Source organism: Larimichthys crocea, chromosome XV (genome assembly GCF_000972845.2).
Source record: "Larimichthys crocea isolate SSNF chromosome XV, L_crocea_2.0, whole genome shotgun sequence".
NCBI lineage: Eukaryota > Metazoa > Chordata > Actinopteri > Sciaenidae > Larimichthys > Larimichthys crocea.
The window spans coordinates 9,185,392-9,204,467 of NC_040025.1; the positions used below are offsets into that span (position 1 = coordinate 9,185,392).

Genomic DNA, 19,076 nt, shown 5'->3' on the forward strand with positions numbered 1-19,076 from the left:
AAGATTCAAAGTATCAAAGTTTAAGTTGAATTTATTATTCTTGTACAAGAAGGAGCGTTTAACAGTGCAACACACAAAAAGGGTAACAGGGAAAAGGCTCCTCGAGGAACTCTAACATATGGAAGCCCTAAAGGGTCATACATACATACACTTTATTCCACCCGTTTTCCCCTGATAACGAGATAATTTCCTCCGTTTTCCCGTGATAACGAGATAATTAATTCGAGATCCGGAGAAAACAAAACGATAGTCTAGTGTATTAAATCAAGTGCACCCGTATTACAGAATGTATGGCAAATGCATGTAGTCCATGATATTGGAGGAGCAATCTAACTGAGCCTGATGTCGTCATAAATACCCTGAAAATCAAAACTGACTATCTATTTCAAACTCAGTAACTGTTTGAAATGTTTTGAGTTTTGAGACAAAACAAGAACAAATACAAAATACACTAAAGGTGTCTCCTGCTCCTCTGACATTGCTACACTAAATGATATTTCCTGCAATGATTTAATACACAAGACTGTCGTTTTGCTTTCTCGAGATCTCAAATTAATTGTCTTGTTATCACAGGAAAACGGAGGAAAAGTATCTCGTTATCACAGGAAAACGGGTGGAATAAAATGCATGTATGACCCTTTAGGCCTTTAGGGCTTCCATACTAACAGTTGGTTCTTATACAATTTTCTTAAAATGGGCTGCCTCTGGACACCTCCCTGTTAAGAGAATTTTTAAAGAAGAATCCTTGAATAAGGAGGATTCAAAGTATCAAAGTTTAAGTTGAATTTATTATTCTTGTACAAGAAGGAGCGTTTAACAGTGCAACACACAAAAGGGGTTACAGGGGAAAGGCTCCTTGAGGAGCTCTAACAGTTGGTTCTTCTCTCCGACACCTCCCCACTGATAATTTCCTTTTTTGGTTTTCTGCTCAGTAATGAACATTATGTTTCTTGTCCAAAATGGCACTTCCTTAACATGTCTCTTTTGTCCTTTTTTTTTTTTATAATTTATAATTATCTCTCCCTGCCAGCCTCAGTAAACACAGGCCAAATTAGGGAAGTGGACGAGACATGCAAAAAACAGAACACACACACACACTCTCTCTATATGAGTTAAAACATCTGCACCCCAGTATAATTCTAATTTTTATAACAAAAAGTGTTTTTTTTTTCTTTTTAAATTAAAACAGAAAATTACACATGATCCGGTGTAAGCACAGCCCACGTCCCTTTTACATGCAGAGAGGTTTGTGCTGCTGTTTTCTGGTGTATCACAAACATTATGTCAATAAAACTCTTGAATAAGGAGGACTGCATTCAAAGTATCAAAGTTTAAGTTGAATTTATTATTCTTGTACAAGAAGGAGCGTTGAACAGTGCAACACACAAAAGAGGTTACAGAGAAAAGGCTCCTTGAGTAGCTCTAACAGTTGGTACTGCTACTACCAAACTGTATATATACAAAAATATATATGTTAGTATATTCATCTCAACTTGTCCATGTTGCTAATGCTGTATATATATTCTATAACATTTGTATACTGTATATATCCCGTAGAATATTCATATTTATACCTGCACTGTTTATTTATCCTGTCATGCTAAACTGCATTTTGTTGTGTAAGTATTTGTTACACATGTAAAATGACAATAAAGTTGAATCTAATGTAATCTAATCTAATATATTCATATAGCCATACTGTATATATTCATATGTAACACACACACTTCATCCTGGTCTGTTACACCATGTCTGTTATTCTTGTCATCCCTTGAACCTTGAAGGTTCAGGGCAAACATATCATGCTCCATATGAGTTGTTTGTGGCATGTATTTATTGTTCATTTACTGGTTGTTTGTTTTTTACGTTTGTGTTATTTATGTTATGTTTATTTATGTTTGTGCTGTTCTGCTGCTGCACCATAAATTAGCTCTTGGGGACAACAAAAATACCATGAACTTTTGAACTTGGGAGGTGTGCAGAATATTTAAAGTGTGCAAAGTAATCCAACAGATGTTAATGTATATCCTACATTAATGTGACAGTAACAGTCTGTGTCAGAGGGGGCTTCAAATCTTGTTGATGATGAGGCCAGTGGCAGAAGGGGAAAAAACTGTTCTTGTGGCCTGAGGCTTTGGACCGCATTTCTGATGTGCAGCTACATGAATCCAGATCATGATTCACAGCATTCACATGATTTATTGTTTGACACATTTTTCTGATTTTATTCTGCTTCTCTATAAAAATGTGCAACATTATTATGAATTAAATCAGTTTGCTGTCCTCCCATCACCCCTACACGTAAGCATAAACTTGTAACAATGGTGCCACTTTATATTTGCATCTATAGTGGTGCCTTCAGGGACCATATGAGTCCTCCAGGGCCAAAGTAATCAATTGGTTATTATCAGCAATATTTTACTAGCTTGTGTGCAACAATGAAGACTGCAAAGGGAGGCAAGTTTGAGCCTCACTTAATGATTCATGCTGTTACCATCCACTCCTACAGTGCTGACACTGAAGATTAATTCTGTGTAGTCACATATAACAACAAAATCTTCTCATTTCGGGTTTCTGGGGACAAAATTCTAATCCTCTATCCGGGGTCTAATATGGCTGATCAAACATGAAACAAAGTTATCACTGACCTAGTGGACTATTTTTTAAAACACTGTCACGTCGCCGGTAACATGATGAAAATGCTTTCTTGTCATGGACAATAGGTGAACACACAGTTCCAGTAGCTTCACAATGGCAGTATTACAAGGTCAGCTCTGAGGTTTAGCCTGGCTCAGCAAAGACCTGCAGAGCTGTGGGGCATGCTGCTCAGCTGACAGGGCTCTTTGCTTGTTCATGGTGCTCTTTCTCGAAGGGGCCCCAGTGACAGAGCCATTCACAAGCACGGGCCATAAATGACCCGAGTTGGACACCACATTAAGCACTCATTCTCAGAAATCAGCACTGACACTAGAGCACAGCCAAAATGCCTGGAACAAAAGGTAAGAGGTGGAAAACAAAAATGTCTACAAATTATTATTTGTATTTTTTTTAATCAATGACATAAACTGATTAAAAAAATGTTTTTTTTTAGGTAATAAGTCGGACAAGAAGTCAGCTACCAAGGTATGAAAATACGAGCATGAAATCCTCTTCTCTTACACTTAGTCTATATACTTCTGTTGATTCACTTTATCTATATTTGCTTTCATTTGACAGCAACCTCAGAGTCCTAAAGAGCAGCCGAAGAAAGCTGATCAGAAAGGAGATGATAACAAGAAGCAAGGAGGTAAACATTTATATGAACCTACATCTTGTTGCCTGCATGTTATTTCAGCTTGGTGGATCAAATCTGTGCACAGAGGACAGGGTGGGGGGAAAAAAAGCAGGATTGATATAGACCTTTAGTGGTTTGGGACACCGCAAGAACTGTATGAATGAGATGCTGTGATTGCCGTGTCCCCAGTGAAGGTATCTGTCTGTGTTTCATCCCCTCGCAGGACAGCCGAAGGGAGAGAAGCAATAACTTCCAGGCATTTGTGAAGATGGCTTTGGAGACACTGCTTGGGTCCTGCCGTCGTAAACATGGGGGCCCCCGGGGCAAACAGGGCTGAATGCACCACACTTTCCCCCTCCCGAGCCCGCAGTCTGGGTTGTTGTGCGGCCGGTTCCAATACAGCATCTGCTCACCTCTCACGTAGGCAGAAAGTGAACCTGATCTCCATCCATCACCATCTGTTGTTCAACCTCTGTTCCTCCCCCTCCTTCCTTCCTTCCTTCCTTCCTTCCTTTCCAACCTTTTTCTGTCCCCTTTCCCTCACTGTCCTCTCTGGCTTATTGGACGCTCAGAAGTAAGACTCCAGGTTAAACCGGATCATTGCTTTGAGCTAAAAAAAATTGTCCCCCTCCTTTCTAATCCTTCCCTAACGCACCCTCACACCATTATAGACTGTCTAACAGTCTAAACGTTCTTGTAAATAATCATTCAAATAAACAACAATTTCTTACGGCAATCCTTGTGTATCTGACTTCTACTTACATCTTTTTCACTGAATTAAAACAAAGACGGCAATCCAGGTTTCATGTAAAATTTTTATAAAAATATCACAGGTGTGTCAGTGCCTTCACATTTACAGGGAGAAAAGATAAAGTAAACATCAGAATAATATTTAAAATACTGTACTTGTACTTGGAGTGTTACCGGTGTGGTCCGCAGAGACTGTGCACTTGTTCTCAGGAATGAACGGACATTCGTACTCTAATCTAAAAACACCACGTACTTAAGTCAAGAAGCAAATCCTTTTTGACGTTCCAGATTTAAGAAAGATATCGACAAAATGTGAACAGAATCTGATACAGACGCTCATTTGAATCTTTCATCGGGTAACGGTTACATAAATGCATCATTAAAAGCAGCAGAGTGATAAAAAAAACTGTACTTCAGGATAAATATTTAATATAGTGCACTGTGTAATATCATCTAATATGAAATTGGAAGAGTTTAAATATTTTTTTCTCTACAGTAACACATGTGGAATACCCTGATTCTAAAACCTTTATTTTAAATACTGGAGAGTGTTCACAAATACTTATGACACAGTCTCTAAGAAAAAAAAAGGAAAAGGAAATTTTTAAAATAACACAAAACAAACATAGAAACACCGTTAAGAAAGTTCACCACAAAAATCAATTCATAGACTCACCGATTCATCTAAAATTCACAAAAGGGGAGATAATTATTGGCGTCATTGTAATCGCTGCCTGTGCTCTTTTCATTCAAAAGTCTTTCACATGCTCAGGAGACAAACTCTGTTAAAGGAGAAGTCTGGTGATATTTTATATTTTGCTTAATGCCAACAAATCCCATAAAAAAAAGACCAAAACCAACAAGGAATTGATTCAGTAACAAGTTTTATCTCTGTAGCTGAAGGCCTGATCTGGCTTCCATCACATGTTCCTTCATTACAATGAACGTAGGCATTGTTTATTTTGAGCCAGTCCCACATACACTGCCCCGCTCGCTGTACATGCTCACTAGAGCATGAAATGTGTGTTAATCTGCTGCTTGAAATAGTTCCCAACAAATGTCTGCTAAAAAACGTTTCAGCCTTTTAAAAATGTTAAGCATTTTGGCTGAGAGCCTCAAAGCAGGCCGGGGAAGTCATAAAGACAGAATGCGTTGTTGCTTTTGGCCTTTTTGGAATTTATTGAAGATAAAAAACAAACATTGGATATCACCAGACTTATCTGTCAAACCTAAAAAATACGATTGTACAACACTCGAGGCAGAGGGGAAACCACATCTGGGGGACATCTGCCGCAGTTGATGCTGAAACCTAGATAACGGGCTCTATCGTGTGTCCACAGAAAAAGGAGCAGCCGATCTCCTCCATGCTGATAGGTATTGATTGCAGGGCTCGCAGTGAGACATCGGTAACTGCTGTCACAACGTGAGGGCTTGACAACTGCGGCTCAGATAAAAAAGGATGCGATACGGGGAAGAGGAGGGAGGAGCGGGCTATCATTTCACGGATATCAAAACTAGTCCCCTGGCAGGTTACGATAATAGATTACCCAGCCAACATGCGGCGCAACCTGAAACCCTGCGTGTTGGTTTTATTGTTTGTGTGTACAGGTTGATTCACTTCTCTTCGGGTCTGATGCAGAATAAAGTCACAGTGCAGAAGTGGAGAACCCGGCCTTACAAATCTCGTTATTGCTTCCTTTTACCTTCTCTGCTTCTTTGTCTCTTATTATTAGAGAATGAGGCGGTACAATATCCAGCATCCAAACGTGACCCAGTGGCTTGTCCAGCTCAGCTCTGACCACTTCTGAATGGTATGATGGGTTATATCATCCTGTAGGGGGCAGTACAAACTATGTGACATATAATATATACCTTTTTTTAAAACATACAAAAAATCTATCATCATTTATTTGTTGTTACTTTCTTACCAGATATCTAACCAATCTAAAACCACACCTGAAAACAATTAAATGTCCGCACACGTCTGCCCTCTGAGCTATAAATACCATAGCGAGGTAACATTCCTATATAGCATTTCACATGTCTGTATGTCACGTATAGTACATGATGTCTGTACACACAACGTCTATTCTGGATGAGGGATCCCTCCTCAGTTGCTATTTCTGAAGTTTCTATCTATTTCTATTTTTTCCCCCCCACTGAGGTTTTTTTCAGGGGGAATTTTTCCCAATCCAAACCGAGGGTTTTAAAAATAGAGGGTGCCGTATGCTGTACAGATTGTAAATCCCCCCCGAGGCACATTCATTATGTGCAATATTGGTCTATAAATATATAGCTGATGAGTTGCCCATATACTCTTCTCAACATGTTGTTACCTCACCTCATCCTCCTCCATGTAGTCCACGCTGGAGTTGAACACAGAGCCGAGGTACGTCAGGTGGAGTATTGCCAATGCGCTGAATGCTATATTAATCATATAAACCCATAGCCCCTGCAGAGGGAGAAACAAAGCACCATGTAAGAAAGGAAATCATTATTCCAGACACTTTTATCCGCCTCTTATTCATTGTTATATATGCGTTGTGAAAACATATTCTTCTCTTACTCAGTCTTCATGAAGCTGAAGCTGTTCTCAAACTCTTCTACCAAACTTTAACTTTCACTGTTGCACATTTATTTAATGAATATTGAAGATATGAAACCACATTTTCAGGAGCTTTAGCGCATCATTGCCTTAAAATGTGATAGGAATGATCAGCGCTATGTTGCAGTCCATGCAGGCTGCTTCTTCTTGGCAGAAATCATTATTCTCTCTCCCCCCCTCCCCGCTGCTCTTGATGTGTGTAACCAATATAACATAAGGGATTTTTGCTGGGCGTCTTGCCAGTAAACTCCCAAAATATATCAACTGACAGCACAAGGCAGACCATTGGGGCTGCTGTATTTTAAATGCAGCAGATGTGGGTTTTTTTTTCTAGAATTAAAACCCGAGCATGAGGTATATCTTTTTAATGATTAGACTGGTCCATTTTCTAATGTGATAGTCACTTTGAATGCTTATTATAGGGAAAAAACAAGGGGGGGAAACACATAAAAGGGGTTTATCTTTCATATATAAAGCAAAAAAAATTGAGAACACATTTTTTTTCCGAATGCAAACTAGGCCAGAAGAGCTACTAGGTAGGCACCCTTTGAGCACCTCCTGCTCTGAAAGGAAGTGCCAGCGATGCCAAGTGCAATGACCATTTGCACACATAAAATAGTTGGAAGGAAACCAGAATATGCACATAACATGCACAGAGGTCTGTGGTCAGTATAGAGATGTATATTTGTGCAGCATGAAGCATTAGTTGAGTTAAAAAAAGAAAAAAATGAACTACAACTAAACAGAAATAAATACTTTTTATGTTGAGCTGAGATAACAGCCTGCTGGCTCTAGCTTGACGTTCAGTGTATATATTTAGAGATATGAAGCGCCCACTGCTAATTTTAATGACTGGCCCCTTTCAAACAAAAACAAAGAGAAAGAAGAGAAAGGAGAATATTACCTTTTTGTTCCTGTGACTGCAGTTTGGCTGACATTTCTTTGACAGTACACAGGCATTAAAAATGGCTGCGAGCCTCTTCCGCAACACTGAAACACAAAAACAAGACCAAAGCGTTAAAAATGAAGCAAGATGAAGGGTTTTCCTTCCCAAATGTTAAGAGGTAAATTACAGGCACTGCAGTGAAACAGAAAGAAGTGTGTTATAGCTGGTGCAATTAACCATTACTGCAAAGCTAAGCACCTTCTCTAACTGGAGATGTTCTAATGTGGAAAAGAGACGACATTAGGCAGACTCTCACCGTGCTCAATATACGTGATGAACCCCAGAGATATAAGCACCGCACCCAGATGAAAGCTCAAACCCTGCCAGACATGAGAGTGTTGAGGTGTTTAAACAGACGCACAACAATCCAGATTATGAGATATAAACTGCTCATGTAAGACTTCCATTATAGTACTCACGTGCAGAAGAGCGCTGGCTATGTACGTCACCATGACAGCAGAGAACGTCCCAAATTTGAGAGCGCTCTTAAAAACATCTGCGAAGACGAGAGAGCGTCGGTTTCAATGAGTCATTGTGACGCCGTTCATGATGAGAATGAAATGCCAAAAAAGAATCAAGCAGCTGCTGCCATCAAGAAATCGCTGTCAACATTAGAACTCACAGGTGTGCAGAAAGGAAGACATGGGCAGATTCCACGATGTTACCACCTCCACCATCGACCGAGGAAACTCTATATTCAGTGGCTTGGATACAGTCATATCCCTACAAAATACAAAAGGTAAACAAATGTGAATAAAGAGTAAACACACTTGTATGTTAATACTGCACGTGCAAATCTAACCATTTGAGGTTTTCTTTCTCCTCTGTGAAGCCTGCCCCAGCCAGAGTGGTCGTGGTCTCGCTCAAATAACCCACAAAATAATTGCTGAAGTGGAAAGACAGCGTGTTCTCGTACGCCAGCAGCCACCTAACGCGACGACATTAAAAGAGGAAGAAACATATTATGTTTGAATTTAGATTAAAAGTGAACTTAATGAATTAATTACTATGCAAAACAATACAATACGTACTTTGCCGGTGTACCTCTGAGAAGCAACAGAATAAAAAAGAGAAGATTAAATTCACAGAAATGTTTTATACACTTGCCATGTGATGAACTACGTCTTGCCGCGTTTTTTAGAGAACGGGTGAAGTGGCTGCACAGAGAGATGATGTGGACAGATGCGTGCAGGTAATGGCGATGTTGCACAAACAGTAAACAGCAAGAAATGCATGAAAGAATACAAAACAAATGAAGGGTGTGCCTAAAATGTTAAGCATGTTCAGAATCACTGAGGTGGACAATCAATTACCTGATCTTCCTCCTCTTTTTGCTGTAAACAAAGCAGGTAACAGGGGAGATGAGAATTAAGCTGTAAACAATTCAAGCCAGAGGGTAAACAGGGATTTTGATTTGTTTCACGAGCAGCTCACCTTCGTAGCAGCTTGTCTCCGTAGACAGGTATGAAATAAGGGAAGAGGTAGGGCGCCACACAGTTGGAAATAACGAGGCATACCTGACTCTTTATCCAGCTAACAGACACTTTTAAAAGCCACGAAAAGCTCTGAGGAGAAGAAAGAGCCACAGATTTGTCTCGGGATAAATCTCTGAAATAATCCTCACCCCCTCACTTTCTTCAATACTTAAGATATACCGCGTCACACATACCAGCTTACGTCCTTCTAAAGCTTCTTTGTAGCTGTTGAAGCTGATCCAGGGGCCAAAGATGACTGTGCCCACAAAGTAAATGTAGCCCATGAACTCAATGGGTGAGGGTACGCTGGTCACAACACCTCTGTCCAAATCGAAGGCCAGAGAGATGGCTTTCATGGCAACCACCATCTGAGAACCTGCACAACAGAGGCAGCACTTAAATAGTCGCTAGATTCAAACATAAGAGCATTATCGATGCTGAATACGAAGCAGAAATGTGTGAAATGTTGCTGCCTACAGAGAAGATGCCTACCTCGCATCTTGTGCCAGTTGGTGGTGTCCATCATGTGCAGCTCTCTGATAAAATTTGATAAGAAAGGTTTCAGTTTTGACGTACTGTACTTCTCACTTGCAAATTCAGCTTCACTGCAACGACTGACTTTGAGAAGTGTTCACTTCAAACGCAGACTTTGACGTTTACAAGAGGAGGGCCTGTCTTACCCCAGCAGCAGGTAGATGAGCACAGTGATGGAGAGGAAGGTGCCTCGGATGGTGGAGTGGCGGCACAGGAAGAGGAAGAGGTAGCAGAGAAGGCTGAGGAGGACCACCCAGATCATGTGAAGCTCAAAGAACAGGTAGAGAGTGTAGAAACCTCCCGCCACAGTGCCCAGGTGTTTCACGAAAGAGGGGAGGCCTGACATAGCAAAAAAAAAAAGAAAAAAGTTAGTAGTGATGATTCAAGCTATATGAAGAGCAAATAACACTTGAGTGGGCACAAAATAACTCTTGGACTCTCACCCAGCATCCAGAGAAGCCGACACAGCAGGCAGATCACCAGCAGCTGCCATACCTGCTCCAGGCCCTGCTGAGCTGTAGGCAGCAGGCAGCCATGAGCAAGCTCCTGGAAAAACTTCTGACGGCTGAACGCTCCCATCACTACACTTAAAAAGCAGAGGGGAAGTCAAACGGTGCTCAATCTGTAGAGTCAGCACTGTACTGTGCCATATCCATGGCTATAATGCACAATCACTTAAACTTCAAATCCCAGCATGCACAGCAACTCACTACAAATCTGTGCAAATCCATGCAGCAGCTGCACGCCTTTCATCAGATGGCAGTGACATATCTTTATACTGATCATAGCTATGTAAATACATGACAATTGGACTTTTAATTTGGTAACAAACAGGATCTATAGGAATGCATGATGCTGTGATGAAAGCATGAAGACCACAGCAGATTAGATCTATTATTTTCTACGCTGGTTGTGTTAAAGAATAGTAGACACATGCTTATTCTGCAAGGCATGCTCTCTCCGCAATGCAGTCGACCAAAAAGGGGGGATGAGTTGACTCACAGCTGCCTTCCTACAACCGCTGCACTCACGGTATGTCTGCTGCAGACTTGCCCGCAAAGCTGAAGCATCTTAAGATTCAAACCTTTCCTCACCTATCCAGCTTGGATTTACAGTTTTTGCACAAGCCGACGTACTTGAGAGCTGTTTCCCAGCCCCCCACGCAAAAGCAGAGAACTGGACGCCCCCAGGCATGTCAGTCTTTTTTTTTTTTTTCCAGGGGTGAACTTACCCTTTTCAGCACAGCAGCTGGAAGTTTCCTCTCCGTGTTCAGCTGCTTCACCCCCGTCCCGTTTACCTGCGTGTGAGCTGCCGCTGTGTTGTTTAAACACACTCGGTCCAGATGCTGCTTATCTGGATGACTCCCATTGTCACAGCATCAGCACCACTTTTGCCTGTCATCAAAGCAGCCCAGGCGGAGACGCATCGACCAATCCGCTGCTCAGGGAACGGCCACATCAGCCAATCGTTGCCCTCGTTGGTTTGGAGAGACAGCCAAAGCGACCAATCAGAATCATCACCCACCATCACCGGTGCTTTGTGACCAATGGGATGTGTACAGCGTGCAGATGGACTCAGACAGGAGACAGGGAGCTCTCATCTGGCTCGGAGATGTGCATGTACATGAGGTTTCAGAGGGATGAACTGTTGGCATGACTAATAAAAATCAATAAACACTTAACCTACTTTCTCTATTGGGGAGATTCTTTAGCCTCACATGCAAATTTAAGAATAGAAACCAATTTATGTTGATGTGTCAGTGATATTTAAAGTCATAAAATATAACTCATCCATATATTTATCTGAAATAGTTTAAATTGAAATAAAAACATAAGTTCAGCAGCAATGTTATTGAACGAAAATGATTAGAAAATAACATAAACAGGCTCTAATGTATTCATGATTTATAAATCAATATTAAGAATAACGTTTGGGTTGCCAGGCTGTGAACAAAAACCCTATTGGCTGTTTCTCCCTTTCATTAATAAAGGTTAATGGGTTTTTCTGCTTAATAATTAAACCGGCTCTGCAGTTACAAATGTTAACAGAGTCACTGATTAATGGTCACGAGTTTCTCATTTTCTAATAAGACAGTGGTTCTCAAACTGTGAGGCACAGAGCCTTTGCAAGTCAGGCATACGTGACAGGTTTTTTTATTGCTATTCCAATTACCTTTATTTCACTCAAATTCAACTTGGTTCCTTTTTCTATTAGTTGCTTCTTCTGTCTTTGTTAATGATTAACAAAATTGTGTGGTTGGCGGTGCGGATCAGCCTCTCAGCCTCAATTCTGCTCTATGTTTAAACGTCTTTCATAAAGTGGATTTTTCTTTTTCTTTTTTTGCAACAAACCATCAAGTCTGCAGTTGTAAATGTTGGTGATTTATTTCTGGTCCAGATATTTGAGGGGTAAAAACACCTGCCAGAAAGATTTATCACAACCTGGCAACCCCCCCCCAAAAAAATGTTTTTTAAAAGGTTTATTCAAGTTGTATTCATTAAGTGGCAACATAGCTAAAAAACTAAATAAAAATAATTATGACTTGTGCAACTAAAGTATCATTTGGGGACTACAACCAAATTTAGTGAATAAAAAGCCAATGAAGTTGTCCTTGTACTGGCTGTATTGGCTTTCTCTGCAATACGATAGTAGCTCACAGAAGAAGCTGGAAATTTTAATCCAATATGACACGTTGATACGAGGTCTGTCCAAGACAAGCAGGCAGACAGTTCTGGGTCAATTTAACAATCCCTCTAGTGCCACCATCAGGACAAATCTGAAATCTTCTTGGCCTGTACATCCTGAACCTTCTGGACAGCGTATGGAAAGCTTTAATGTCAGTGTTGTGAGAAGGCGAGGCAAAGAAAACATTTTGGAAACATTTATTGGTATAAAATTGTAAACCAGTAGTGACTCAAACAGAGAACATAGACACAAAAACATGATTACCAGCAGCTGATACGATTTTTAAACTTGTAGTAACGCAGTACTGTAAATATAATGCAAAATGTTTGACTTGTCTCCCTTAACAGTCTTCAGAGTCAGAGCCAGCTACAGAACAGCAGCCTGTTGTGGGAAAAACAAGTCTCTGAAAGGTAGTTTCTTCCCTCAATACACCACTCTGCTTTCACGCAAGGCAACTAAATATAACATCTGCGTACCCCAAATACTGGAATTGTTACAATATATGTGTATACATAACATGACGTCTATTATATAAAACAACAAACACTTGATCATCAATCATATTCATGATATCATTTATAATAACGTGCATTGGCTCGCAGACTAAACTGTTTATCACCACACAAACTGCTGAGTACAGATTATTGCCTGCAGTCCAAATGCCACCTGGTGCACAGTTTTACAATTCTGGTCGGTAAGAGATCCTTCTTAGTTACAGTGAAGTATTATTTAACAGTGGACAAACAAGTTTCAACAAACCAGGGATTAAGAAGTACCCTGAATACAGAGGTCTTACAAAATAAAAAAGTTCCAACACTTAGATTAAAATATATCGGCCGGGTGAAGCAGATTAGGTCTAACCAACCAATATGAGCTTATGTTTGAGCTGTAGTATCGAACAAACACACTAATGTGTTTGACAGAATGTCCTGTTAGCTTTAGGATACAGTCTTGGTATGAGTAGTGAAATGTGAAACACAAATAGGTCAGTTGAATTGAAGCAAAACAACGTGCAGGACTCGATCACTGTTTGTTTTCAAAGGTGATTATTACCCAGCCACTGTTTAGATCAGAGCACAAACTCCAGATCATACGCGATTTTTCCCTTTTTGACTGGCTGAACGGGCACATCAGGCTCCTTTTTGACGTGCCTGACGTTTACAATGTTGAGCTCTTTTGGAGGACTCAGAGGCAGCTCGCATGGCTCCTCCTTCACAACACAGTTCTCCTCCTGCACAACACAGTTCTCCTCCTGCACAATATCCTCCTTGCTCTTAACACCTCTTGATTTGCTTAAAATATAATCATAATTTCTTTTAACCTCGATGAATGTCGAGGTGAGGTACTGTGGTGAAAAGAGCTTCAGTGACGGAGGGAGTTTTGGGTGTTGGAGCCTGATCAAGGTTGAGGGCTTGGGTGGCCTGCGTCGACGTGGCACAGTGAAAGATCGTATCAAGTCTGCTACGGGGATTTCTGATGAGATTTCTGTGCGCGAGGCTGGAGGTAGGTAGGTCTTGGGTAGAGGTTTGAGGTATAGTGGTGCACACGATGCAGTCGGTGCAGAGGTTTCCTGCAAAGGTGTTACAGTCGTGGTGCCCCGAACATTGTCATGCAGGTCAGCAGTCTGGTTTGGCGCAGGCTTCACCAGCTGATTGTTTCCGACATTAGGGGTCTTGGGTACAGGTTTGAGGTTTGGGGGTGCATACGATGAGGTCTGAATGGTAGTTTTCCGCAAAGGTGTTACAGTGACGGTGCTCTGAACATCGTCATGCAGGTCAGCAGTCTGTTTTGGCGCAGGCTTCACCAGCTGATTGTTTTCTGGCAACAAACTACTGCCTAAATGTTGAGGCTCGGCGACGGAGGAATCCTCTTCTGACTCTGAACTGGACTCCTGTGTCTGTGGCTGGAATAAAATGTATCTGTGACGTTGACAGAAGAGCATGCCACACTTTTTGCACTTCCTGCCATCTTTGACATGCATAAGTTTATGACGCTTGAGGTGTTGACTTGTAGTGAAAGATCGATCGCACATGTTGCACGGGAAGGAAGGCTCGTGGATGCGCTGGTGCGTCGTGAAATCCGCCTCACTCGTGAAGAGCTTTCCACAAATTGTACAGGAAAAGGACCTTTCTTCTTCTTCGTCTTCATGCAGCTGTTTGTGTTTTACAAGCTGTGATGCAATGGGGAAGTGCTGGTTGCACAGCTCACACCGATACCCATGGCCCGGTGCAAATACAGATTTTAAGAGTACAACAGGTATCATATGGTCTAGTTTCGGGATGCCTGTTGGCACTTTAAATGTTCTTTGTTCTTTGACTGCTTTGGTTTCAGCCTCAACCTCTTTCACCAATGCTTTTCCTTCCTAGAAAAAACAGACAGAAGAGATCCCTCCCCAGGTAAACGTTTATGCCTTCTAAACACAAAATAAAATATATTGATTTCATGTGAAATCATAAAATAAATGCAGAAATAACAAGTAGTGGCTGTTACCTGCTCTGATGGAGATTGTAGCGTTTCTTCCATCAAAGCAGACGACTGAAGGTCCACGGGAGAATCAACTGTAGGGGGAGCCGTTTCTTCTTCTGAGCGTGCTGCACGACGCCGCCTTTTCCTACGACCATAAACCCTTTGAAAAAAGAAAGAGAGTGAGAACTAACTGATCAATCGGCCAAAGCGGAGTAGGAAAAATTCACGGTTTTCAAACACAGTAAAGATGGTGATCATTAACAACTTTATGGTGCGAGAGACATTAGTGCAGCAAGGTACTATAAAATTTAAGCAGTCAGCTGCTGCGCTGCATAATTGTCCATAAACTGTTTGGTCTCCTCACCAAATGTTTAAAATGGCACACGTGTAATGGTAAGACCTACGCACAGCTTGTTAATAGTAACAGTGTTTTATAGGGAACACTGTAGTGGCCAGATGTACGTAATGGCTCCAAGTATTTCTACTTGATGACATGTTATACCCAGAACGTACCATCAACTGCCAGGACACAGGCCTATCATTATCAAATGGTCTGCCCATTTCTTTTGGCGAGCCGACTGTTTATTTTTTTAGCAATATAATTTCAGAAATTGTGAGAAATTGTATTGCCATGGCAGCAAATGCTCTCATGTGGGAAGCCGAAACACTGGAATGATGAATTATTAAAACATTAAACTGTCTGGCAATCAACTAATCAATTAACTGTTTCAGTTCTACATGAAACAAAGTGTCTTGAAGTCAATTACCTCCTCAATGATCCTCATGGAGGATGACTGCGGTAATAATATGTGAGGTAACTTTAGTATAATTCAATATTAAAAGTATACAACTGGACTGTCCACACGTCGCTGATGATTTTTCCAATAAGTTTATTTTCCGTGCAATATAACAATACTGTATCCATTTATTAATCAAACATTGAGATTTAAATCTGGCGCCCTTCTGGGGTCAAACAACACCTGACAGCAACAGTTTCCTACTACCTTTATTCATGTGGCCTGGATGATTATAATGCCACCTACTGTACCAACAGGAAAAGACAATTATCATAACCCTGTATTTGGCTCCTACAACCTGCATAAGCCTTAATATAATGAGAACAGGTGAGTTCTACAAAGATTCACCCTCAGTACAGTTGTCATGAACGGGTAAATTAACTATAGAGACCAAAACTGTTTTTTGTACCAGGCTGTAAACATGTTTATTTCTGCTGTGAAGTTGCACATTTTAACATGGGGACTTATGGAGACTGACTCACTTCTGGAGCCAGCCTCAAGTGGACGTTTGAGGAACTGCAGTTTTTGGCATTGCTGCATTGTATTGAACTGCAGACATTTTGCTTTTATTTACTTATTTTACATAGTGTCTAGACTTTTTTTCAAATCAGGAATCAGGGTTGTATGTGCCTGATATCTAGAGTTAACTACATTAACATTAATTTACACTTCTTACCATTTCCCCTTTTTCTTGGGGCTCTGTGGAGTGCTTGTAAACACCGAAGGCACGAAGTCTGGACTGTCGTGGTCCATGGAAGCTTCTCCTATTAAAACATATATATATACTTAAAAAACAAGTTTTTAAGGTAATTCCAGAGTAACACTTCATCTTTTCAACTTAACCAAATGACTGTTATATCGTGTATTAAAACGAAAGCATCGTTATATCCTACCTGATATAAAATGAGCGCCACAAATACGAGCATTCTCCTTGAGTGGCTCCGCGCTGCCGTTCGCTTGTTGTATCGCTTGTAGCCACAAACGTCTCCGGTTTGCCTGAAACGGCCGATAGTCACACGGTATTCTGTAAAATTTGAGTTTGCGGCTTGTGTAATGTCGATTTTTACAGCTGGTTATGCAACAAGACGACATTTTTTGTTTTTTTATGTTTAACTTTTAAATTGTTTAGCTTCGGTTATAAAGGAAGTTATCCGCAGCAGCAGCAACAACAACAAAACTTCGACTTCCGTTGCCAAGATGCGCGCGCATCCTCGTGGAGGTACGTTCGATTTTTAACCGTTAACGACCGTTAAACAACGGCAATGCGTAACAAGTCGACGGCTGTGTTTTATTTTTGGCGCGGAAAAAAACATCTTTCAGTCTTTCTGTTGTGTTGTTCACTCAAACAAAACAACCCGTGGCGTGAGGAGCAGAGTTTTGTAGTGTCTCTTTCTATCAGGCACACGGCGCACTGAGGACGCCTGCTGGCTGGTGTTACGAGTCATTTTGTGATCCATTAAATTCAGTGACCTGAATAACTGCACATGTTGATTAGCTGTGATTTGGGTTAAGTGTGATTACACTATCAACATGTTTGACTCTCACTAGATCTATGGAGTGAATTTTTTTGTGTTCAAAGTTATGAAAGTCAGAGTCTCTAGACAAAACAAGTATGACCCACAATGTTACTTTATTGTCTCCCATAGGGAACAATAGACCATTTTCACAGCAGCCATTTTGATGTAAAATAATAGGGTCAATGCAGGTGTTACCAATGAAAAGAACCTTAATAAGAATCATATTTCTACTACATGCTGTGACTTTCATTCATCTGTTTACAACCTAATTTAATTGTACACAGTCCTTTATCCCCATTTGTAGTTCTTTCTCATATTTCTTCTAAAACATTTTTATTTCTACTGTCACTTTCTGTTTTTTTTCTATAGATGTTTAGCACGGGTTAACTTTTTAACACAGTTATATATGTATTTTTCTATGCAAATGTTTAATTCCCTAGCATTTTTTTTTTTTACTTTCAGAATTTTAACTCTTCTGCAAATGTTTAATTTTGCTACAAATGTTTAATTTCTCTGTAAATACTTACATTTAGATCTATCTCAGGTTAATTTGGACGTATGGTTACTGTGTTATAGGTTAATTCTAATGTATATTCAATGTATGTTTGCATGCTGCTGCTGGATTCTTGAATTTCCTTCGGGATCAATAAAGTATCTGTCTGTCTGTCTGTCTGTCTGTCTGTCTATCTATCTATCTATCTATCTATCTATCTATCTATCTATCTGTCTATCTATCATTTACCTTACTATTTCATGTCAAAATTCCTGCTGTGAAAAAATCAAACGCCACAATAAAAAACGCATTTAATAAAACACGTGCAAACAATAGACAGACATAAAACAACCAAGCAAATTAGTCACAAAGCCATTCACTTTGTTAAAAACGACAACAAACATGACAAAAAAAGCCCTAGTAGTGCTATATTACCAGCAAACAAACACATCTTACTTTACATACAAATAAAAACGCATTTATCTGCACACCTCCCTTCTCTTATAAATATAGACTATATATGTTTAAATGGAAAAAGGACAAATGCATGTTTATAAAGATTGTGCTTACAACATAGAACACTCAAAATTCACATAGGCCTGCTCAGAGTTTGACATGTGGAAACGCAACACCTGTAACCTGTAATGTAGATTATTAATGGCTTACTTACAGAACAATAACACCGGCTGTATATTCATTTAACAAGCTGTAGCAAATACAGTTTTTTTTATGTTGGCAAAATTATAATGTTAAGTAGTGATGCACACCTTAATCTACTGTGGTGGATTGTAAGTGTGACGCTGGGCACAAATTTAACAAATACACATGCTTTTATGTGACAATTTGTAGACCAAATTAGTTTTATTTGAACACACACTGTACTTTAAACTATAATTCAGATTTTGTCAGAAGAATATTTTAAGTTAAAATAAAAAGTTCAGTATGTCTGTGTGTGTGTGTGTGTGTGTGTGTGTGTGTGTGTGTGTGTTCTGAAATTAGCGCCAGATCAATGTGTGTTTCATTTGTCTGCACTCAAAAAATAGATTGTCCTTGGTGCTTTCAACAAAGGTTTTACTGACATAATTTTCAATAATCAGTGTAGAAAATCTAGTGCATCTTCGTAAATGTAGTCAAGGGCACTTTAAAACATGAAGCGTTTCAACATTAATGTGTTCCGTCTGCAGTGCCACACCTAAAACACATTGCTAATACTCCCACAGCTGCTTGTGACCATTAGCAAACCGCACAGAGGTTGGCAGTAATTAGGACAGAGCCTCATACTGTGTGAGGTGCAGCGCTCTGTCTTGCAGCTTGTAATACCTTGCCATATGTTAATACCTCCTCTGCTGTCTTGGTTGTCTTTGTGTGGCCCATTATATTGTGGCTGCTGCTTTATCTCTGTCCAAATTCCTGCCAGAAATTTCTTACCTGTCCTCTGTTTTTTATACCCCCACATGCACTATTACACTTCCTATTCTGTCTTTATATGCAGCAGATTTATTGCAGTTGTCACTCAGAAACAAATAAAAAACTA

General features: G+C 40.2%; 2 protein-coding genes across 4 annotated transcripts; both read right to left on the reverse strand.

Moving 5' to 3' along the window:
• Window positions 1–4,076: 4,076 nt before the first annotated feature.
• LOC104932129 (porcupine O-acyltransferase) lies at window positions 4,077–11,230 on the reverse strand. 3 transcript variants are annotated; one of them, XM_019276769.2, is made up of 15 exons: window positions 10,816–11,230; window positions 10,028–10,165; window positions 9,731–9,923; window positions 9,543–9,586; window positions 9,245–9,426; window positions 9,010–9,140; window positions 8,889–8,909; window positions 8,607–8,621; window positions 8,378–8,503; window positions 8,198–8,298; window positions 7,995–8,071; window positions 7,832–7,895; window positions 7,534–7,619; window positions 6,366–6,476; window positions 4,077–5,855 (listed from the first exon to the last, which is right to left on the reverse strand). In XM_019276769.2, exons 2-15 carry the CDS (start codon window positions 10,161–10,163, stop codon window positions 5,754–5,756), a joined length of 1,389 nt encoding a protein of 462 aa, XP_019132314.1. In that variant the 5' UTR covers window positions 10,164–10,165; window positions 10,816–11,230; the 3' UTR covers window positions 4,077–5,753. The 3 variants fall into 3 exon arrangements, with proteins under 3 accessions (XP_019132314.1, XP_019132254.1, XP_019132361.1); XM_019276709.2 differs by having other exon boundaries at window positions 10,028–10,170; XM_019276816.2 differs by lacking the exon at window positions 10,816–11,230 and having other exon boundaries at window positions 10,028–10,202.
• A 1,221-nt stretch (window positions 11,231–12,451) lies between these two features.
• Window positions 12,452–16,879, reverse strand: LOC104932138 (Zinc finger protein 271). The gene is made up of 4 exons (XM_010747301.3): window positions 16,426–16,879; window positions 16,209–16,296; window positions 14,760–14,895; window positions 12,452–14,631 (listed from the first exon to the last, which is right to left on the reverse strand). Exons 1-4 carry the CDS (start codon window positions 16,622–16,624, stop codon window positions 13,339–13,341), a joined length of 1,716 nt encoding a protein of 571 aa, XP_010745603.2. The 5' UTR covers window positions 16,625–16,879; the 3' UTR covers window positions 12,452–13,338.
• Window positions 16,880–19,076: the final 2,197 nt, after the last annotated feature.